Source organism: Trachypithecus francoisi, unplaced genomic scaffold (assembly GCF_009764315.1).
Source record: "Trachypithecus francoisi isolate TF-2019V2 unplaced genomic scaffold, Tfra_2.0 Lachesis_group2, whole genome shotgun sequence".
NCBI lineage: Eukaryota > Metazoa > Chordata > Mammalia > Primates > Cercopithecidae > Trachypithecus > Trachypithecus francoisi.
In genome coordinates, this window is record NW_022681465.1 from 134,338,833 (window position 1) to 134,360,805 (window position 21,973).

The 21,973-nt window shown below is 43.9% G+C and overlaps 1 protein-coding gene across 5 annotated transcripts in view; it reads right to left on the minus strand.

Annotated features, from left to right (window-relative positions):
• Window positions 1-6,006: 6,006 nt before the first annotated feature.
• CYFIP2 (cytoplasmic FMR1 interacting protein 2) overlaps window positions 6,007-21,973 on the minus strand; it is a 132,968-nt gene continuing 117,001 nt past the window's right edge. For 2 of the 5 annotated variants that reach the window (XM_033180473.1, XM_033180474.1), the window contains exons 27-31: window positions 18,878-18,950; window positions 18,183-18,277; window positions 12,132-12,370; window positions 10,893-11,166; window positions 6,007-8,758 (exon numbers count right to left, since the gene is read on the minus strand). In XM_033180473.1, coding sequence (XP_033036364.1) covers window positions 8,591-8,758; window positions 10,893-11,166; window positions 12,132-12,370; window positions 18,183-18,277; window positions 18,878-18,950 — 849 coding nt within the window. In that variant the 3' untranslated portion in view covers window positions 6,007-8,590. The remainder of the gene's footprint in view (window positions 8,759-10,892; window positions 11,167-12,131; window positions 12,371-18,182; window positions 18,278-18,877; window positions 18,951-21,973) is intronic. The other 3 variants (XM_033180475.1, XM_033180477.1, XM_033180472.1) reach the window with 2 other exon arrangements.

A 21,973-nucleotide genomic window follows, 5' to 3' on the forward strand; every position in this document is an offset into this window, starting at 1 on the left:
TCAAAATAATGCTTTGTTATTGTAGCTTATGTCTCAAGGTGTGTAGGGGGGCCTAGAGTGAGCTCTGTCTCTGGAGCAATGGCATTTCATGGTCTCCAAGCAGCTCCCTATGTTAGTCTCAGGGTCTGTGTGAGTTGCGAGGCTCTCCCTTGGCTAGGACTGCAGGAGTCTGTAGTGGGAATGTGGACCATGCAGGGTCTCTTACTTAACCTTACTTCCCCTTTTGCCACATTGGGGAATGTCTAGGCTCCTAGTTGATTCCAGCCCAGCAGGCTGCTTTGCTTCCTTCTTCTGCCTTGTTTCTTATCACTTCATTGTTGAATTTTAGCCTTCTCTTTTAGATGGTCTATTCAATTGTGGTTATCTGCCTGCTAGTTTGGTTCTTCTTTGTGGAAGAGGAGAGTACTAGATGCCTCTAGTCAGCCATCTTGAAACTCTTCTTGTTAGTTTTTTTCTTTAAAAAAAAAAAAAAATGAAAAAATCTTGGCTTTTTTTTTTTCGTTTTAACACTTTGAAATATAAGCCTCCTCCCTTCGGGCCTCCATAGTTTGAGAATCTCGTAATCTTACTGAGAATCCTTTGTATTTGATGAGTCACTTCTCTCTTGCTGCTTTCAAGATTCTCTTCTTGAAAGAGAGAAAAATTTCAAGATTTGTCTTTCAGTGGTTTGATTAGAATGTCTTTCTTAATTCATCCTACTTGTAGTGAGCTTCTTGGGTGTTTATAACCATATCTTTCATTAAAGTTGGGAATGTTTTGGCTATTACATCTTCAAAAAATATCTCTGCCCTTTGTCTCTCTTTTGAGATTCCCACAATGAGTATATTGGTTCATTTAATGATATCTCATGGGTCCCTTAGGCTCTGTCTTTGGTAGTTCGACCATCTAATGTTTCTCATGGATAGTTTATGTATTTTTCTTCTTTTAAATCAGCTATACTTTCCTGCTTCTTTGTATGCCTTGTGATTTTGTTAAAAACTGGACATGGGAAGCTAATAGTATGGTATTTCTGGAAATCGGGTTCTTTCTTTTCCTCCAAGTCTTGCTGTTTGTTTTTGTCTTTTTTATTTTGTTTTGTTGTTTGATTTTTAATCATTGTAGGCTGCCTCCATGCTAGTGATCAGCCTGACATGTAAGCTTAAGGTCTTCTCAGATCTTTTCTGAGCTTGTGCCTTTTCCTGTGCATACAGGGTAACTTCCTAATTTCTTCCTTTTATGTAGTTGTTTTTGAACTTACTCATCTTTAATGTCTGGCTCCCAAAAAGGGAAAAAGAGAAAAATGAAGTAGGCGTATACAGGGAAGAAAAAGAACACTGGCCTTTTACATCCCTTGGAAGTTGCTTCATCTGGGGTGGGGAGTGGCTTGTGACAATGGCTGCCTGCCTTGGTGCTTACATCTCCATGATCAGAAGCAGCAATCAACCATCAGCCATAGAACATAGATCCCTGATATTTGGAGGACAGGGTCTTTATTGCCCACCCTGGCTTGTGCAGGAACACATGCACAGCTGCCTGCCATGGGGTAGGGGTGGGGTGTGAGAGGTAGGGTGGTGAATGGGTAACAGCTGGTGAACCAAGAGCTGAAGTTGAGCAAATGAACTGTAGTTTACTGTCCAAGCCTTCCCCTCGAAGTTTTAAGCCTTGAATAAAAGCCAGAGTTCCAAAATAGTTATATCAGATTCTGCCAGTGTGATTGTCATATAGGTGCAGAGATGGATTCCTTGGCCTTCCTACTCCACCATATTCCTATACTTCTCTCCTCTTTTTTTCCTAATCTTGTAAATAGTGAGTGTTCAAGGGGTGTTCCACAAAGGAATAGCATCCCAGCCTTCAAACTGTCCAAGGCTCCCAAAAACACACTTTCTCCAGATCCATGCCCAGCGCAGTTCTGGGCTAAATTGCGCCCTGCCTCCGACCCATGCCCCAAGTTCTAGCCCTCAGTACCTCAGAATGTGGCTGTATTTGGAAATAGTGTCTCTAAATAGGTCATTAAGTTAAAATGAGGTCACTAGGGTGGGCTGTAATCCAATATGACTGGTTTCCTTATTAAAAAAAAAAAAAGTGGCCAGGCTCAGTGACTCATGCCTGTAATCCCAGCACTTTGGGAGGCCAAGGCGGGTGGATCACAAGGTCAGGAGTTCAAGACCAGCCCAGCCAAGATGGTGAAACCCCATCTCTACTAAAAAAAAAAAAATTAGCCGGGTATGGTGGTGGGCGCCTGTAATCCCAGCTACTTGGGAGGTTGAGGCAGAGAATTGCCTGAACCCAGAAGGTGGAGGTTGCAGTGAGCCAAGACCACACCACTGCACTCCAGTCTGGGCAACAGAGCAAGACCCCATCTCAAAACACACACACACACACACACAACACAAAAAAGGATAAGATACATACATACAGAGTGAAGACCGTGTGAAAACACAGGGAGAAAGATAGTCACCCACAAACCAAGAAGAGAGATCTTGGGGAGAGAAACCAACTCTGCAGACACCTTGATCATCGATGTCCAGCCCCTAGAACTGTGAGAGAGTGAATTTCTGTTGCTTGAACCACTTGGTTTGTAGTATTTGTTTTTTGTTTTTTTGTTTTTTTTTTTTTGAGACGGAGTCTGGCTCTCTCGCCCAGGCTGGAGTGCAGTGGCCGGATCTCAGCTCACTGCAAGCTCCGCCTTCCGGGTTTACGCCATTCTCCTGCCTCCGCCTCCCAAGTAGCTGGGACTACAGGCGCCCGCCTCGTCGCCCGGCTAGTTTTTTGTATTCTTTAGTAGAGAGGGGGTTTCACTGTATTAGCCAGGATGGTCTCGATCTCCTGACCTTGTGAACCACCCGTCTCGGCCTCCCAAAGTGCTGGGATTACAGGCTTGAGCCACCGCGCCCGGCCGGTTTGTAGTATTTGTTATGATACTGGGCACACTTGTACCCCCAGTGATGGTATTCTTTCCCACTATCAAAATACTTCCTCTTCCCATTTGAAATCCTTCAATAATCTGTCAGGCCCTTACTTCTCTAATTGTGCCCTTGTATCATAATTCTCTACATGACAGTGGTCCTTCTGTGGGAGTTGAAAAAAAATCTTATCATGAATTTGCATACCCTTAGGAAAATGTTTTTCAAAGTGTGTTCCGAGAGAGGATGATTAACATTGCAGAGAAAGGGGTTTCCAAGGTAATGACCATTGATATGGTTTGGCTGTGTCCCCACCCAAATCTCAACTTGAATTGTATCTCCCAGAATTCCCCTGTGTTATGGGAGGGATCCAGTGGGAAGTAATTGAATCATGGGGGCCAGGCTTTCCCCTGTTGTTCTCATGATAGTGAATGAGTCTCAGAAGATTTGATGGATTTATCAGGGGTTTCTGCTTTTGCTTCTTCCTCATTTTTCTCTTGCTGCCACCATGTAAGAAGTGCCTTTCACCTCCTGCCATGATTCTGAGGGCTCCCCAGCCAAGTGGAACTGTAAGTCCAATTAAACCTCTTTTTCTTTTCAGTCTCAGATATATGTTTATCAGCAAACAGTGTGAAAACTGACTAATACAGTAAACTTGGGAGTTGGGCATTGCTGAAAAGATACCCAAAAATGTGGAAATGACTTTGGAACTGGGTAACAGGCAGAGGTTGGAACAGTTTGGAGGACTCAGAAGACAGGAAAATGTGGGAAAGTTTGGAACCTCCTAGGTACTTGAATAGCTTTGACAAAAATGTTGATAGTGATATGAGCGATAAGGTCCAGGCTGAGGTGGTCTGAGATGGAGATGACAAACTTCTTGGAGCAAAGGTGACTCTTGCTATGTTTTAGCAAAGAGACTGATGGCATTTTTGCCCTGCCCTAGAGATTTTTGGAACTTCAAACTTGAGAGAGACAATTTAGGATATCTGGTAGAAGAAATTTCTAAGCAGCAAGCATTCAAAAGGTACCTTGGGTGCTGTTAAAAGCATTCCATTGTAAAAGGGAAACAGCATAAAAGTTCAGAAAATTTGCAGCCTCACAAAGCAGTAGAAAAGTCCATTTTTTGAGGAGAAATTTAAGCCAGCTGCAGCAATTTGCATAAGTAGCAAGGAGCCTAATGTTAATCCCCAAGACCATGAGGAAAATGTCTCCAGGCCATGTCAGAGACCTTCACAGCAGCCCCTCCCATCACAGGCTCGGAGGCCCAGGAGGAAAAAGTGGTTTTGTGGGCCAGGCCCAGGGTCCGCATGCTGTGAGTGCCATCTGGGGACTTGGTGCCCTGTGTCTCAGCTGTTCCAGCCATGGCTAAAAGGGGCCAATGCAGAGCTTGGCTGTGGCTTCAGAGGGTGGAAGCCTCAAGCCTTGATAGCTTCCACATGGTGTTGAGCCTGTGGGTGCACAGAAGTCAAGAACTGAGGTTTGGTAACTTCCACCTAGATTTCAGAAGATATATGGAAACTCTTGGATGCCCAGGCAAAAGTTTGCTGCAGGAATGGAGCCCTCATGGAGCCTCTGCTAGGGCAATGCAGAAGGGAAATGGGTTGGAGCTGCCACACTGAGTTCCTGCTGGGGTACTGCCTAGTGGAGCTGTGAGAAGAGATCCACCATCCTCCAGACACCAGAATGGTAGATCCACCAGCAGCTTGCAGGGTGCACATGGAAAAGCTGCAGACACTCTATGTCAGCCCATAAAACCAGCCAAGAGGGAGGCTGTACCCTGCAAAGCCACAGGGGTGGAGCTGCCCAAGACCAGGGATCCCACCTCTTGCATTGGTGTGACCAGGATGTGGGACCTGGAGTCAAAGGAGATAATTTTGGATTTTTAAAATTTGACCACCCTGCTGGATTTTGGACTTGTGTGGGGCCTGTAACCCCTTCGTTTTGGCCAGTTTCTGCCATTTGGAATGGCTGTATTTACCCAATACCTGTACCCCTATTGTATTTAGGAAGTAACTAGCTTGCTTTTGATTTTACAGGCTTGTAGGCAGAAGGGACTTGCCTTGTCTCAGATGTAACTTTGGACTGTGGACTTTTGGGTTAATGCTGAAATGAATTAAGACTTTGGGGGACTGTTGGGAAGGCATGATTTGTTTTGAAAGGTGGGGATATGAGATTTGGAGGGGCAAGGGGCAGAAGGATATGGCTTGGCTGTGTCCCCACCCAAATCTCAACTTGTATTTCCCAGAATTCCCATGTGTTGTGGGAGGGACCCAGGGGGAGGTAACTGAATCATAGTGAGAACCCATCTTTCCTGTGTTATTCTCGTGATAGTGAATAAGTCTCATGAGATCTGATGGGTTTATTAGGGGTTTCTGCTTTAGCTTCTTTGTTTTTCTCTTGCTGCTGCCATGTAAGAAGTGCCTTTCCCCTCCTGCCATGATTCTGAGGCCTCCCCAGCCATGTCCAATTGTAAGTACAATTAAACCTCTTTCTTCCCAGTCTTGGATATGTGTTTATCAGTAGTGTGAAAACAGACTAATAAAACCATCTAGGAGATAGGTTGTTAATCCAGACTGATAAGGTTCTGCAGGACTCCTCAGAGTCTTTCGGATCTTCATGGGGAAAAGAGCATGAAGTGTTTACCAAATTTATCTTCTTTGGAACCCTTTTTTCACTGAGTATCTCAAGACTAACAGTATTCCCACTACACTAGCTCAAATATGACTCGTTGTGATGGCAATTTTATGAGGTGATGACATAGGTTGAGAAAGATGTTGTGTGAAGTAGACCTCTCACAGTGCACCAGTGGGAAATTACCTAGAATCAGGATATCAGAGCTAGAAAAGATCATCTTGTCCAACTTGACAGAAGAGGAAACAGCCCTAGGACTCATCTTAGTGGATGACCTTTAGGAAAGCTGGTGCTATGTGAAATGTGAGGCTCAATTTTTAAAGATGTAACTCCCCATGTGGGAAAACAAGCAAAGCCATTAGTTTAGTGTGCAGTAACCTATATTTTTCTTTCATTCTCTTTTAGGTTGTTTGCTTAGTAATTAGTTTTATTATGGCCTTCTACAGGTCAATGAGGATTAGAATAGGACCAGGAATCAAGACCAAGTTGCTGGTTTTACTAGTTTAGAAGCAGTTTTAATGAAGATGGAAATGTTTATCAACTCAACACAGGTACCCCCAAAATACAAATCAAAATATCATCTTCAGCTGCATAGCAAATATGATTTAAGAATTTAACATCATTATTTGATCACAAGCGTAAATATAAGTCACCATAAATAAATGTAAATTCATTGTACAAAAATTCCCAACAATTCTTAATACAAATATGGTACATTTGACAGTTTCTGAAACAGATTTTTTTTTAAAACTTTTTAAAACCTAAGCTTTATTTTTTTCCTGGTCATTAGACACACACAAAATAAAAAATCAAAAGAGGCTTGGGCAGTAATGCCAGGGAGGAAAGAATATTAAACTCATTGGGTGTTAGGAAATCAGTGCCACTGGCAAGCCAGGGAAATAAATCTTTCTGCTGAAAGGGAAGACCTCAATCTACTGGGATCAAGTCTCCTGAAGGTAATATGACTTGGCCCAGAGGGTCAAATTTAGGGATATAAATGTGGGGTGAGAGAGGTGGGTTATTGAAACAGAAATCTTATCAAATAGGTAAGTCAAATCTCCACGAAGTCGTGGTCAGGGATTTGGATGGAACTCTAGCCATCTATCAGCTACAGAGAGCCAGATACCAATCTCAGACAGGACTAAAGATGTAGAAGGATCTGGAACTTTGACATTTTATATGTTTTGAAAGCATGTTCTCTGCCATGTGGGGTAATGTATCTCTTTTGCCTCTGGAACATATCTGTGGTCATCAAGAAGGAAAAGTCAAATCAGAATAGAAGGTGGTACCTCCCAGAGAGGAGGATCTGCCAGTTTCTACTTGGAATCTCCTCCCTTCTCTCTTCCCTGTATGTATTTTCTTTCATGGCTTAGTGGTAGCTCAAAGCTCAAGGTGACCAGAATGATTCCCTTACAGCAGTGGTTCCCAAACATTGATGTGCAACAGAATAACTTGGGTAGCTTGTAGAAAGGGCAGATTTCCTGGCCCTATTCCCAGAGATCCAGAATTAGTAGGTTTGAGGTGGGGTCCAGGAATCTGCACTCAAATGTGCTACTCTCAGGATCTGACCTAAGGGGCCTTTCATGTGGCCCCACCTTTCGTCACTGGAGGACATAAGTGCATCACGCAAACCTCTTGCTGTGGGCACTTCCTTTGGGGTTAAAAATGGGACCATTTGATTAAGGCAACCATTTCTAACCATCTTACTTCCCTGGGCTGGAGAAATATCAAATGTCACATTTGATGTTCTTAAAACCTCAGGGCCACAGATTTGCTTTGACAATGACATGCTCTGTAACAAGAAATTTACATCCTAAAGGCTTTTATCTTTCTCAATAGTCTCATCACACTCGGTGGGAGATTTTGCAGAAGACTTTTGGTTTGGTCTAGAAAATGGAAGTAAATGTTACCCCTGGGAGGGAAGTCACACCCCAAAGTCTAACTTAAGGAATGTAAAGAGGACAGCAAGTTGAGAATAAAAGCTAAAATGTTCCAAGAATCTTTCAGCTTCTAGGACAATGGAAGTTCTGATTCCCTAAAAGAAGACTCTTCTTTGGGGGCAGGGGGCATATCTTGGTATTAAAAGCTCATTGACAATTATTAATACTCCTCCTCACCTCTGTGTTTCTAAGACTTTTTGGGCCTCTGTGGAAATAACCCCTTAATATTTTATTTCTTGTGGAAATGTTCCTTGATAAGCATTTCTGTGCCAAGAAGTGGTCCATAATTTGGTCACTGGCTAATGCTGTAGGCAGTGCTATGACTGATTTGTTCAAAGCTGCTTCCCCTATGTGGCCCAATGCTAAGCCTTTCCCGTAGGAATAAGGGAACCATCTCACCATCAAGCAGCTGAGATGGCCTGAAAGCATCCTGTTTGGACTAGGACATTTCTGGCTGTGTTCATACATACCGCTTCCCCACAGCAGGCCTGACCAGTCTCCTACCCCACCTGCATGGAGTGTGATACAGCTGTGAATGCTTTTTGGACCTCTCTCTAGGCCTTCCCTGAGAGAAGGGAGTTGGAATGGGGCTTTGGGAAGCCTATGTGGTAGAATCCCTGGTACCCAGAGTGGGAGAAGTTGCCACCCAGGGTACTGCATGGAGAGAACCAGGAGAGATGAAGTAGTAAGCTGAGGCATGCCCTTCTGGCCAGGCTGGCATCTCTGGGCATGGCCACATCTGTGTTCACAGTCTGAGACTTGAGTCCTGGGGTCACACATGGGCACTGGGTAGGAGGTGTCGGTCTTGGGAAGCAACCACAGATGGGTGGGACGATGGGATGGAGAAAGGGTGAAACTAGGAGTTCTTAATATAGTTCAGCAGGGAGAAAAGAAAAAGCACACACTGCCCTGTTTCCTTTTTTTTTTTTTCATTTATGCTATGAAGAAACCAGCATGGAGATGTCATGGGAGAGCATGCACAGGCCCCGCCCTAGGGAGTGGTGATGTGTTTGGGGAGGTGCTTGTTTCCAGGTCCATCCCACACGTTGTCCAGTTGGATCCTGTGGCAGGCTGGCTGTGGCTTTCTCTCTCCTACTTCTCTTCCTCCTCCAGAAAAGGGTCTGCAGGACCTACTGCTTAACAAGTGGTGGCCAAGGACTGGTGGATGGGTGGCTGGAAGCAGCGCACATGCTCCACAGTGGAACTGTCTGTCTCCACAGACTTCATGTACTTGTTCAGGATGGCAAAAACCTCATTGTTCAAGATCTGGTACTTCCTGATCCGGTCAGCCATTTTCTTCAGGGGCTACAGAAGGAAGGGGATGTTCAAGTTAGGGCAGGACAAAGGTGGGGGTGGAAAGAAGGAGTAACAGGAGAAGTCAGTGAGGTACCGTGTCCCCTGCATCAGTGATCATGTCACCTTAAAGTCCTTTTATGGAATCCCCTGGATCTGACAATCAAGTGTTAACTGGACCCATAAAAACCCTCTCCAAGTTTTAAAGCAACCTACAGAGCTACAATAATCAACAGTGTGGCACTGGCATAAAGGTAGACATACAGATGAATAAAACAGAATAGAGAGCCCAGAAATACACTACTACACGTATGATCAAATGATTTTCAACAAGGGTGCCAAGACTGTTCAATGGGAGAAACAGCCTTTTCAACAAAAGGTGCGGGGGAAAAATGGATACCCACATGAAAAATAACACTGGACCCTTACCTTATACCATATACAAAAAATTAACTCCGAATGGATCAGAGACCTAGCCATGAGAGTTAAAACTGAAATTCTTAGAACACAGGGGAAAATTTTTATGATATTGGATTTGGTAATAATATCCTCGGATATGACATCAAAAGCAAAGGCAAAGGGTTGCATTGAAAACTTTCGTGCACCAAAGAGACACCATCAGAATGAAAAGGCAACCCATAAAATAGAAAATAATCACGAATCAGATCTGATAAGTAATATCTAGAATATGTAAAGAACTTGAACTCAACAAAAATGACTCAATTAAAAAAATGGACAAAGGACTTGAATAGGCATTTTTCCACAGAAGATATACAAATGGCCAATAACACATGAATACAGCACTCAGCATTGACAGCCATTAGGGAAATTCAAATCAAAACCATAACAAGATAACTTTTTCACCCATCAGGATGACTACTAAAGAGTAAGTGCTGATGAGGATGTGGAGAAATTGGAACTCTTGTGTACTGCTGGTGGGAATGTAAAATTGAGCAGACACTATGGAAAACAGAATGGCAGTTTCTAAAAAAAGGAAACAATTACCATACGATCCAGCAATTCCACTTCTGGGTATATACTCAAAAGAAGAGAAAGCAGAAATTTGTAGAGTTATTTGTACACCCATGTTTCATAGTAGCCAAAATTAACCATTTTCAAAAATAGCCAAAAGGTGACAGCAACCTGAGTGGACAAACGCAACATGGTCTATATACACAATGAAATATTATACAGCCATAAAAAGGATGGAAATTTGAACACACACTACAACATGGATGAACCTTGAGGATATGCTAACTAAAATAAGCCAGTCACGAAAAGACAAATACTGTATGATTCTACTTATATGAGGTACCTAGAGTAGTCGAATGCATAGAGAAAGTAGAATGATGGTTACCAGGGGCTAGGGAGAAGATGGGGGGTTATTTTTTAATGGGCCCAGAGTTTCAGTTAGGGAAAATGAAAAATCTCTGGAGAGGGATGGTGGGAATGGTTGTACAATACTTAAGTGTACTTCATGCCACTGAATCATATACTGAAAATTACCATTGAAACTATTTTATGTGTATTTTTTTAAAGCCCTTTGCGAGGTGGCTCCTACCTCTCTCTCTTCTCACTGGGTCCCCGAGACCCACCCTTCGATCCGCCTTCGTGCCTCAGTGCCTCTGCTGTCACCGTTGCTCTGTCTGGAGCATCCTCCCTGCCCCATACCACCTTCGCTGCTTGGTTCTTTGCTGCAGGCCATTCTGGACTCAGCCCAGACACAGCCTCCCTCTCCTGGGAAGCTCTCTCTGCCCGCAGCCTGGTTTAAGGGTCCTTCTCTCCCTTCCCACAGCAGCCTAGCTAACCCCATGCCAGTACCTATCCTATCCAGGCGCCCACACAACTCTGGTATTTGGTGAATATTTGTACAGGTGAGAAACTGGTAGCAGAGTCTGATTGGGACGGGGGAGATGCACTCCCGGTCTGGAGCCCAGCCCTGCCCTTCGGCGTGAACTGATTCATGGCAGTAGGTGATGAATGGGTGACTCATGGCTTCCTCTAAGCAGGTCCCCGGCCTGTAGTATCTTTGTACTTGCCGTGTGGGGAGCTGGCCTTCACAAGCAGCTCCTCCTCTGCTTTTCTGGTGAAAGCCTGGTTGTCAGCCCAGCCCCACCTCCCAGGCCTCGGCCACTAGCCTGCTTACCACATTCTTAATGATTTCATCCTTCCCGTCCTGCCTCTGCACTTTTAGCAGGTGGTAACAGAAGTCGAACAGGTCGAAGCGACGCTGCTGGCCCAGCAGGACGATGATAGAGCAACCAGCCCAGTTTAAGCCATCGCCGAAACACTGCCTAGGAGCAGGGGGAGGAAGCAGCTGGAGAGAGAGGTGGCGGAGGAGGGCAGGGAGGGAGGGAGCCTCATCTTGGGCCAGGAGTACAGCTATTAAGCAGGCCTGTCTTTGGGCCAAGTCTCTTAATCTATAAAATGGGTACAAAGGAAGCTGTGAGGGTGGGTTCATTAGTTGCAGTGATGGTAGTTCTGTCATAAGTCCTTCCGGCCACAAAGAGGTGTCAGCCTCTTTGCATCACTAACATTAAAAAACAAAACAAAACAAAAAACAGCTCTTAAGAAGCTCTGAATTTGTAAGGAAAAATCCACCCAGCCCTTGAGATGTATGTGGCTGATTACTCTGTGCAGGTCAAAGGAGAATCTCTCTTGACTCTAAAGGAGCTGAAGGAACACCCAGGGGGTGAGGGGCCATTTCAAACCAGTAGGTCAACTGGCCAGAAGCAGGCTGAGAGGGAAGGGAAACGCCATGGTGGGCAGATGCTGCTGGGGTCGAGGCTGAGTCCTTTTGGTTCTGACAAAGCTCTGACTGCAGGCCCCCAACTCTCAAGAGACCTGGGCAATTTGGATGGCAGTAGAGTCATCCTTCAGCTGTGTCTTCCTCCAGCAGCAGCCCAACCCGGGCAGGTGCCCCAGTCCCCATTGCTGCACTGGAAGCCTGCAGGCCAGCGCTGCTCTGAGGCAGCTTCACCAACATCACTTTCTTGGGGAAGCCTCCTCTCCCCACACCTTTTTCCTAGAGCTCTTGGCTGCTGGAGGGGAGGCCTTGTCTGCCTTTCCACTCTGTCCTCGGTATGTAGCTAGGTGAGTGCAGTAAGAACTAGCTCTGCTGTCTGCTCTAAGGACTCTTAAAGGCTCCTCATTGTCTAGTGGTACAGTGTAGTGGGGGTGAGGCAGGCAGTGAGGGTCTTACTATCAAACCCTTACGGGGCTCTTTCTTGCCCATGCAGTCAGCTCAACACACTCAACAAAGTAGTTGTTGGTCAACCACCCCTACCCCCTGCCCACGTTTCTGGCTGAACTCTGGCAGCCCCATGACCTGCAGGAGCACAGGCAGATTGGGGGGGTAACCCTGCTCTCTTTAATGGGTACTCACTCAGCTGTGAACTCGTTGGTTCCCACAGGGATGCAGTAGACGAACTGCATGGCGCTCCACAGCCGGTGGAACTCCACACACTCATCGACGTGCATGACACCATTGGTGGGCGGCGGGCCCCGCCAGATGGGGTCCTGCAGGTAGCTCCGAATGCGGGTCAGGATGACCTCGAACATGGACAGGCCACAGCACAGCCGCTCCTTGGTCAGAAGGTCACCCTCGCGAGCGATGGCAATTTGCTGGAAATGGAAGGGCACATACACCTTCTATCCACATCTTAGAGCCCATCTGCTACCTCCCATCAGAGATTCCCAAACTGTGAAGCTGGCTGCACCTGGAAGGAATTCACCAGAACTGGTCTTGTTCAGAGCAGGGCGCAAACTTGATGATCCTGAATGCAACAGCAGGGAAGTTTCACGGTAAGTCTTACTGGTGTTAAGTAAAATCCAGGCACAATCAGTAGCGGATTAATTTTTAAAATTATGATTTGCCCATGTCATGAATGGTGGATAGCCATTGAAAAGACTGACATGATACTACTAGTAGTACTACTGCTTCTACTATAACTACTACTAGCTTATGCTTTCTGAGTGTGGGTAGTAAAGCATAAGGCTCTGTTCTAAGCACTTGATATGTACTGACTCCAGTCCATCCCGTGAGGTAGATGCCATTACTGTCCCCATTTTAAGATGAAGAAACTAAGGTTCAGAGAGGCAGCCAGTGAGTGTCAAAGCTCACATTTGACCCAGTAGTCTAGTTCTATTGGTTACGTTGTAAAGTAAACAGAGTAAATTGCAGAAATGAATGTATACTACAATTCTACTTAAAAACATTGACAATGTACAATCGCACAGATGAAAGTACGTGTGATGTGTGTACGTGTAAAGCATATTTTAGAAGGACTAACATCAGTTGTGGGAACAGATGGGCTTGGAGAAGTGAGTGGGATTGTCACTCTTGACTTTAAATACTTCTGTACAGTTGAATGTGCTACAATGAGCATATGTTACGTTTAAAACTTGCCCATGATTTCAGATAATTATTTCCTCTAGAAGTGCTTCTTTGGCAGTTACAAATGACCGCTATTAATAATGTAAACTGGCCTTTCATCTGGGTTCTGGCTACTGCACATCGAATAAGCAACTGGCTAGACAGGCTAGATGTCAAACACATTACTACACACGTTATGAGTCAAAACATGTAGGGATAGAGGTCCTGAAAGCTATCTGCAAAGTAAGGTAAATGTTAAAATCGGAGGTTAAAGTAAGGTCTCCAAATCTGTGAACAAAGCTAAAAAAGGCTTCTGACTCTGAGAGATCCACAGGGGACTCATGGGATCAGCTCCCCAGTGGGAGGTTTCCCCAAGGAGCCATTTTACAGGGTGGCTGGGAGGCACCTGCCTGACCTTCCCCGGAAGCTCCCTCCCTGGAGGCCCCCAGGAAGAAGGTGACCTTTAAGTGAACCCATGAAGGGAAGGAAATCAGGAAACACCAAGGCAGGAGTCTGTTATAAATGTGGACCATGAGTGTAGTTGTCATGACAACTACGAACAAAGAAATCTAGGAAAAAGATGAATTGGAGAAGCAGTTTGCTGATGTGTGTTTTAAACACGAAGGAGAGGGAACCCTGATTCCCAATGACTCATCTTGATTTCATTGGCAGGAACAGCTTGGGAGCCGAGGGAGAGTCGCTGAGATTGCCACAGTTAGCTAGAAATATCTCTTGTGTTAAAAAAAAAAAAAAAAAAAAATCCTGAGCCTGTGTTTCAGTCTGTTTGTATTCTCTTTATTTGTTCTTACTCTGTTCTATTTGGCCCCAGAAAGGGCTCCCCATTTCAGAAAGAGAGTCTAGTACAGGAGAGATGCTCAGTAAATAAAAGACCCCGATTTGTACTCAAGTCGTGAATATTCTTTTGCCAGTTAATGCATACAGAGTTCTGGTTTACTAATTAATCGACTGTGCATTTGGTTAATTTGAATCAGTCCTCAGGGTCAGACAGTCCTGGAAGGGGGAATAGAAAAATTGGCAACTGAGGTTATAAATCTGCGGACAGACTTTGAACCCACTACAGTCAATGAAAAGGGCCTTGACTGCCACAGGAGCTTTCTCCCTTTCCTTTGAAAAGCGTTTGTCCTTTCCTGGTGGCCTAGTGGTTAGGAAAAAAAAAAAAAGTTCTAAGGAAATAAAAATATTTCATAAATCTCATTACCCAGAGATGAGCATTCTTAAAATATGTATGATTTGTTTAGGTATGTGAATGTATACATGTATAGTTAACAATTTCAGTCATATTGCATGTTGTTTTTTTTCTTAATATATCAGTAACTTTAACTCATTTCCTTCAATATTTCGAAGGAATGGCTACATTTAATGGCCGATATAATTCATTTAGTCTTATATACTCAGGTTATCTTAAATTGTTAACAAACTCAAAATTACGAACAATTCTAAAGACACCATCCTTTTTTTTTTTTTTTTTTTTAAATCTTCGAGACAGAGTCTCACTCTGCTGCCCAGGCCAGAGTGCAGTGGTGCAATCTGGGCAACCTCCACCTCCCGGGTTCAAGTGATTTTCCTGCCTCAGCCTCCTGAGTATCTGGGATCACAGGCATGGGCCACCATGCCCGGCTAATTTTTGTATTTTTAGTAGAGATGGAGTTTCACTATGGTGGCCAGACTGGTCTCAAACTCCTGACCTCAGGTGATCCACCCACCTTGGCCTCCCAAAGTGCTGGGATTCCAGGTGTGAGCCACCATGCCCAGCCCACCATCCTTATACATAACATCCTGTGAGCTGTGAATGAGCATTCTGTTAGGATGAATATTTACTAACTGAAGGGTCAATGAGTATAAATATTTTAAAAGGCATCTGCTATACAGTGGCAAACTATTGTTAAGGAAAGTTGATCCATGTGCATTCACCTGTGTGAAGCCTGTTCCTTGTACCCTCATGAATACTCCTGTATCCCAGACTGGGCAACATAGTGACACCTCATCTCTATAAAAATAAAAAAATTATCCAGATATGGTGTTGTGTGCCTGTCATCCCAGCTTCTCAGGAGGCTGAGGCAGGAAGATTGCTTGAGCCTGGGAGGCTGAGGCTGCAGTGAGCTATGATTGCGCCACTGCACTCCAGCTTGGGTGACAGGCAAAGACCCTGTCATCATCATCATCATCATAAGAATCATAATAATATTCCATTCAGAAATAGTCTTTGTCAACTTGAGATGAAAAATTTTACCTCATTCTTTGAATGTGCATTTCATTGATTACTGGTAAGGCCAGATACTTTTCCGTGTGTGTTAACACTGTATCGTTTTATGTTGTGAATTTTCTTTCATGTCTTTTGATATGTGTGTCATTTTCTCTTTGCTTTGAAAACGTGTTTTATAGATCACTTCCTGCAAATACCCTCAGTCTGCAATTTGGTGTTATGTCGGGAGGGGAGTGTTGAACATAGCTTTTATCCATTTCTTTTCTATTCACCTCAGTGGGGAGTTTTTCTCTTTCTGCCCTTATGTGAGTTTAACAAGGGGATAGAGAAAACATTTGTGAAGCTGTGCCGAAATAATCTCAATATTCCTTCTCTATAACTTTGAGAAGGAATATATAACAATATTCCTTCTCAAAAAACTCGATGTTTTTTGAATTCTTATGCTTCTATTATTTGCTCATCATAACAATCAAGAAAGGCAGGTAAAGCAGCTATGATCTCATTACATAGATGGTAAAATAAAGATTGAGAAAAATGGCTTGCACTAGATAATTTAGGGGTGGAGTTGGGACAAGGATCCCTGTCTTTTAACCTCCCCAGCCCCAAGTTTTTCTTCCATGATAGTGTGGGGCAACAAACCAGGCCACTTCAATTTGTCTCAAACAAATGCAAAGAATGCAATACTGCTCAAGCTTCCCGGCTTTAAATATGTTGCAGACTTCCTCTGTCACCTCCTAGATATCTTACGAGTACCCTGTGCCCAAACCATCTCGGAAGTTAATATTTTGTTAACTTTTCTTTGGTTCATGGAATGACTAAGTTTTGGACTATTTCTTGAGGAATGGGGGACTTAGAAAACTAGCACTTCCTGTCTCACAGAATGTCTAGGCTTTTGTTTGTTAAACACTCAGCATTTGATAGACTGAGATTTCTATCAGTCCCAAGGAAATGGTGTTCACCAGAACAGGGAAGGAATTCACAGTCCTCTAAGTGGAAACATATGCCAGACTTCGGAGTGAGAGGCGGGATGCCTGCGAGAGGCGGATGCCTGCAGGATGACAGCAGCAGTGGGGAGCAGACACATTCACATGTCACTTACTGGGTTTTCTCCCTAAAAGGAAATCACTGGAGAGGATCTCCTCTGTTTAGCCTCTGCAGGCCAAAAAAGAGAATGTGTGTGCTCTACAGTATCTGAGTTCTCTCTGTGGTGAGTTAAAGAACCCAACCACCATTAGCTGCTTTTTTTTTTTTTTTTTGAGATGGAGTCTCGCTCTGTTGCCCAGGCTGGAGTGCAGTGGCACGATCTCAGCTAACTGCAACTTCTGCCTCCCAGGTTCAAGCGATTCTCCTGCCTCAGCCTCCCAAGTAGCTGGGATTACAAGTGCCTGCCACCGTGCCCGGCTAATTTTTGTATTTTTGGTAGAGTTGGGGTTTCACCATGTTGGCCAGCCTGGTCTTGAACTCCTGACCTGAGGTGATCTGCCTGCTTCGGCCTTCCAAAGTGCTGGGATTACAGGTGTGAGCCACTGCACCCGGCCCCACCATTAGCTTTTAATCACCATTTTCAGAAGGAGGTTGGTGGCATGCGGAGGCTGGGCTGGGGTGGCTTCCTCAGTGTGACGTTTGTGCAGATGAGGCTCTGCATCGCGCTCCAAAAATACTTACCATGTTTTGCCAGAAGAGAGGCCACCTTCTGCCCTCTGCTGAGGATTTGAGTCCTTCTGCCCTTGGTGAGAACACCAGAGAGGACCGCCGGAATGCAAGTTCAATGGCGAATTTCAATCCTAAATCTCTTAAACAGTTGGCATTAGCTTGTCTCACTAGAATACCCTGTTTCTCTTCTTCCTGAATTCTTCCCCTGCCTGCGCCCATAAAACGTGAGGCTTGCTTAAATCAACTTGAAATGTGACAGCACAAGCCTTTTGTTTCTCCGCTTTCCCCCCATGTCTCTTTCTTCCTGCTCCCTGCATAATCTGAATTCTCTGAAGGCAGGGGTCCTGTCTTACTCATCCTGATGTTCATCGTGACTAGTACTGGTTTATAACAATTACAGAATAACATATAAGCTCATTCACCTTTATTAGAACACTATAGAAAAGGCTGAAGTCTTCTTTCTCTCCCACTCTATTCTATCTCATCTCTCTTCAGAGGTTGCCACCATGATAAACTAGGTAGACATCATTCCAGACATTTTCAGAAGAGTTTTACATGGTTTTGTTGTGTGCATTTAAAAGAATGCATCATCCTGCGTGAACTGTAGTGCAAACTTGCTTCATCCAATCGACTGTGCTTATGATCTATCCACACTGATGCCTCAAGATCTAATTTTGCCTTTTCATTATGTATTAAGTACATACGTAATATGCAATAACTTAGCATTTAATCAATGCTTTACTATTAGATGTTTGGGTTGTTTCTAGTTTTTGCTTTAACAAACAATGTTACATAAGCATGTAGTGTTCCTTTAAGTGTTTCTTTAGCAAAAATATCCAGAAGTGAACTGCTGGCTCACAGAGTATGTGGAGTTTTAACTTTTAGAGACAAAGTAACAGATTCTTGATATCTAGCAGGGACACAGCAGATACTTGTTTAAATAAGCAGACCACTTGTTGGCAAGATATATGATACAAGGTATGGAAGAAACACTCAGGCCTGAGAGTCAGCAAATCTCATTCCAGACCTGCTGCTGCTATTAATATTAACCAGTTTTGGGGTATTGGACATTCTCTTCCCTTCTCTAAGCCTCAGTTTTCTGACCTGTACAGCGAGGGGGTTTGGTTGAATGCTTTCCAGTTCCTGTCAGTGATCAGAGCCCATTCATCATATAAGATTGGTACCTGAGGGGTCCCCAGCCGCTCGATCAGAGGGACCAGGTGGAGTGGGGCATACTTGGCTTCCAGACGTTTCATCCGGACCTCCAGGCGCTCCCCTTCTGCAAAAGGAGTCACAGAGCAGAAAATGAGACTCAGGGCACATGGGGCAACCGGGGAAGGAAAAACTCTCAAAGGACCTGATGATGTATCTGCATTCCAAAAATGGGATGGAGTGTGTGGCACTGCTCTCCTTTGTTCTGGAAAGTGTGAGTAGTTTACAAGGAAAAATGTTCTATGATTTGTCCAACAATGGAATCTTCTGCCTTCTAGAATATCTCTAGTTTAGTGGTTTAACATATTAATATATATATTTAAATTCCAAGCCTAGATTCCACTATACTAGAGATATTTTAGAAGGAACAAGGGACAGGTCCTGGAGTGTCATTTCTGTAATCTTATAAGGAATTTGTTGAAGAATTAGAATGAATGACAGAATCAAAGATAACAGGTTTCAGAGTCTGTCTGGTCAGTCATGTGGTCAGTAGGTTCAATGCAGGTGGCTGGGTTCATCTTCCAATTCGTGATTCTGTGGTTATTCAATAGGTGTCCAAAGCTTTAACCTTCCCCCTTGCTGACTAGATCTGAGTTGACTGGGATTAGGAAGTGAAAATAAGGTTCAAACGCTGGTCGGCTATTCAGCTGCTGTAGTGGTTTCTTACCTTTGATGTAGACTCTAGGCAAGATGTTTTGGAAGGGTGCAGCATGGAGCAAATCGCAGACCTCCTCCTGAGACTGCAGAGATGGGGGTAAAGAAAGAGAAAGCAATTTTCATTTTAAACAAGGAAGATTTTTCATTCTTAAAAACCTGAGCACTGGAGTTAGCTAGACCTGGGTTCAAATCCTGGCTCTTCTCACTGTGACCTTGGGCAAATTCCTTAGCCTCTCTAAGTCTGTATCTATCTGCAAAATGAGGATGAGAACAGTACCTATTTTAATGGGTTGTGAGGATCAAATGAGAACATGCATAACCTTGTGGCATAGTCACAGGTACATAATGAGAGCTCAATACATTTTTACTATAATCTTATAAGGAATTTGTTGAATTAGGATGGATTACACAGAATCAAGCAGATGATGGGTCTTAGTCTGTGTCTGTTTGGTTGTGAGGTCTGTAGGCTCAAGGCAGGTGGCTAGGTCAGTCTTCAGTCTACAAATCTAGGATGACTCTGTGTAAAGGCCTATGTCTGACTGGTTTTCTGCACACCAGACATCAACTAACAAGAAAAGAGGGACGAGAACCCATGCCAGATTGGTTTCGATGGTGACTTGTTATGTGTAAAGCTAAACTTAAAAGCAAACATACAATGGTTGGAGGGGAAGCTTGGTTAGGGCAAGACGGGAGATAGGGTCTCATGGGCTTACTGTCCTGGGACAAGCTCACAATCCCTGGATTTCAGAACAAAGGGGAGGGAAGGAGTCTGGAGAAGCCATCCTCTACTGGGGTTTGCTTTCTCTTCAACTCTGGGCATTTGGATTAGGTAGGATCCAGGCTCCATTTCAAACTTTGACACTTGGGGATTCTAAGCATCTGAGAAAATCAAGATTGCAGGTGTCCTTGCCTTCCTCTACCCCAGGCATGGATGGAACACCACCAATCCAGGACTCTGAAAGGCCAGTTGTTCAAGAGGGGAACCCCAACTCCTGTTTAACTGCAGATCAGTCCTTGAAATGAGGCTACCAGAGGAAGAACACTCTGCAGTCCCTTCACAGGAGCCTGATCTGTCATTCTCAGTTTCTTATCCAGAGGGGAAACTTTCCCCTCAACTTTTTTTTTTTTTTTTTTGTTTGGTGAAACAGAGTCTCATTCTGTTGCCCAGACTTGGCTCACTGCAGCCTCTGCCTCTTGGATTCAAGCGATTACTCCTGCCTCAGCCTCCTGAGTAGCTGGGACTACAGGTGCTCGCCTTCATGCCTGGCTAATTTTTGTATTTTTATTCGAGATGGGATTTTGCCATGTTGGCCAGGCTGGTCTCAAACTCCTGACCTCAGGTGATCTGCCTGCCTTGGCCTCCCCAAGTGCTGGGATTACAGGTGTGAGCCACCATGCATGGCCCTTTCCTCCTTTTTTAAGTGAGGTGTTTGTTTCTCTCCCTTCTAGTAAATCTCACAACCTGGTCTTCATTGCTATGTCTAAGCTTAGATTCTTTGATTCATTATATAACCTGAAAACTTTGCTTATTGATCATTCAGGCTAATCTTTCATATTCACATGGTGGATTACACTGGATGATTTTTGAATGATGAATCAGCCTTGCATAGCTGAAATAAACAAACTCGATTATGATATATTGTCCTTTTGATGTATTGCTCGATTTTATTTGCTAACATTTTGTTGAGGATTTTTGCTCTGTATTCATGAGGGATACTGATTTGTAGTTTTATTTTCAAATGCCTTAGGTTTTGGTATTAGGGTAATGTTGACCTCAGAAGATGGGGAGAGTTCCCCTTTTGCATTTTTTGGAGATAAAACCCTCTTTCCAAAATTATAACAGGGGAAATTATGACACTAAGAAATCAGACCTAACGAACCTCATTTTGCTTCTAACCTTGAAGCTGTTCTTGTTCATTCCTGGGCATAGGCCGAACTAACTTGGGGAAGGAATTCAGTTCATGGTTTGTCTCTGAAACAAAATTGATCATAGCCCTATCCTGAAAAGACCCCCTTCTTGCCTGAGGACCAGTCCGCCTTTGCAGGACTAACAAATTAGCTACAAGATTAGAAATTACAGTTTAGGGGTCATGAAGCCTCTGGCTTCAAGAGTCTGAAACTCCCCAATAGCCCCTAGCGATAACAATCACTATTATAAAACCTAAGATCAGTGCTTGAGATACTTTGCAGACCTTGCACTCTAGTGGATCAACTGACACCATCCAGACTGGTAATCTGGCTCAATGAGTTCTGCCATCTCACCCAGGAATAGAAAACAGCAAGAGAAACTCACTTCGACCCTCTATGATTCCATTTCCAACCTGACCAGTCAGCACTCCACACTTGCTAAGCTCCTACCTGTCAAATTATCTTTAAAAACTGATTCCCGAATGCTCGAGGAGACTAATTTTAGTAATAATGAAAATAATGAAACTCCAGTCTCCTGCACAGCCGGCTCTGTATGCATTACTCTTTGTCCATTGCAATTCCCCTGTCTGGATAAATGGGCTCTCTGGGCAGTGGGCAAGGTGAACCCGCTGGGCAGTTACAGAGGAGATCTTGTAGAATTGGTACTATTTCCTCCTTAAATGTTTGATGGAATTCACAAGTGAAACTATCAGCGTCTGGTGTGGGTTTTTTGCTTTTGTTTGTTTGTTTTTTTTTTTAGACGGGGTCTTGCTTCCTCGCCCGGGCTGGAATGCAATAGTGTAATCATGGCTCACTAGCCTTGACCTTCTGGGTTCAGGTGATCCTCCCATTTCAGCCTCCTGAATAGCTGGGACTACAGGTATGTGCCACCAACCTGGCTAATTGTTTTTGTAGAGACAGGGTTAGGAGTTTTCTTTGTTGGAATTTTTTTTTTATAAGTGGGAATGATACTTCTTTAATAGATACAGTACTATTCAGCTTATCAATTTTTCTTAAGTCAGTTTTGGCGATTTGTGTCTCTTAAGGAATTAGCTCCTTTCATTTAAGTTTAATTTATGGGTATATTACATATTTGTCTTTAGAACATTTTTATTGTCCTTTTAATTTTTGTGGGTTCTGTAGTAATGTCCCTCTTTCATTCCTGGTCATTTGTGTCTTCTTTTTTTTTCTTGGCTAG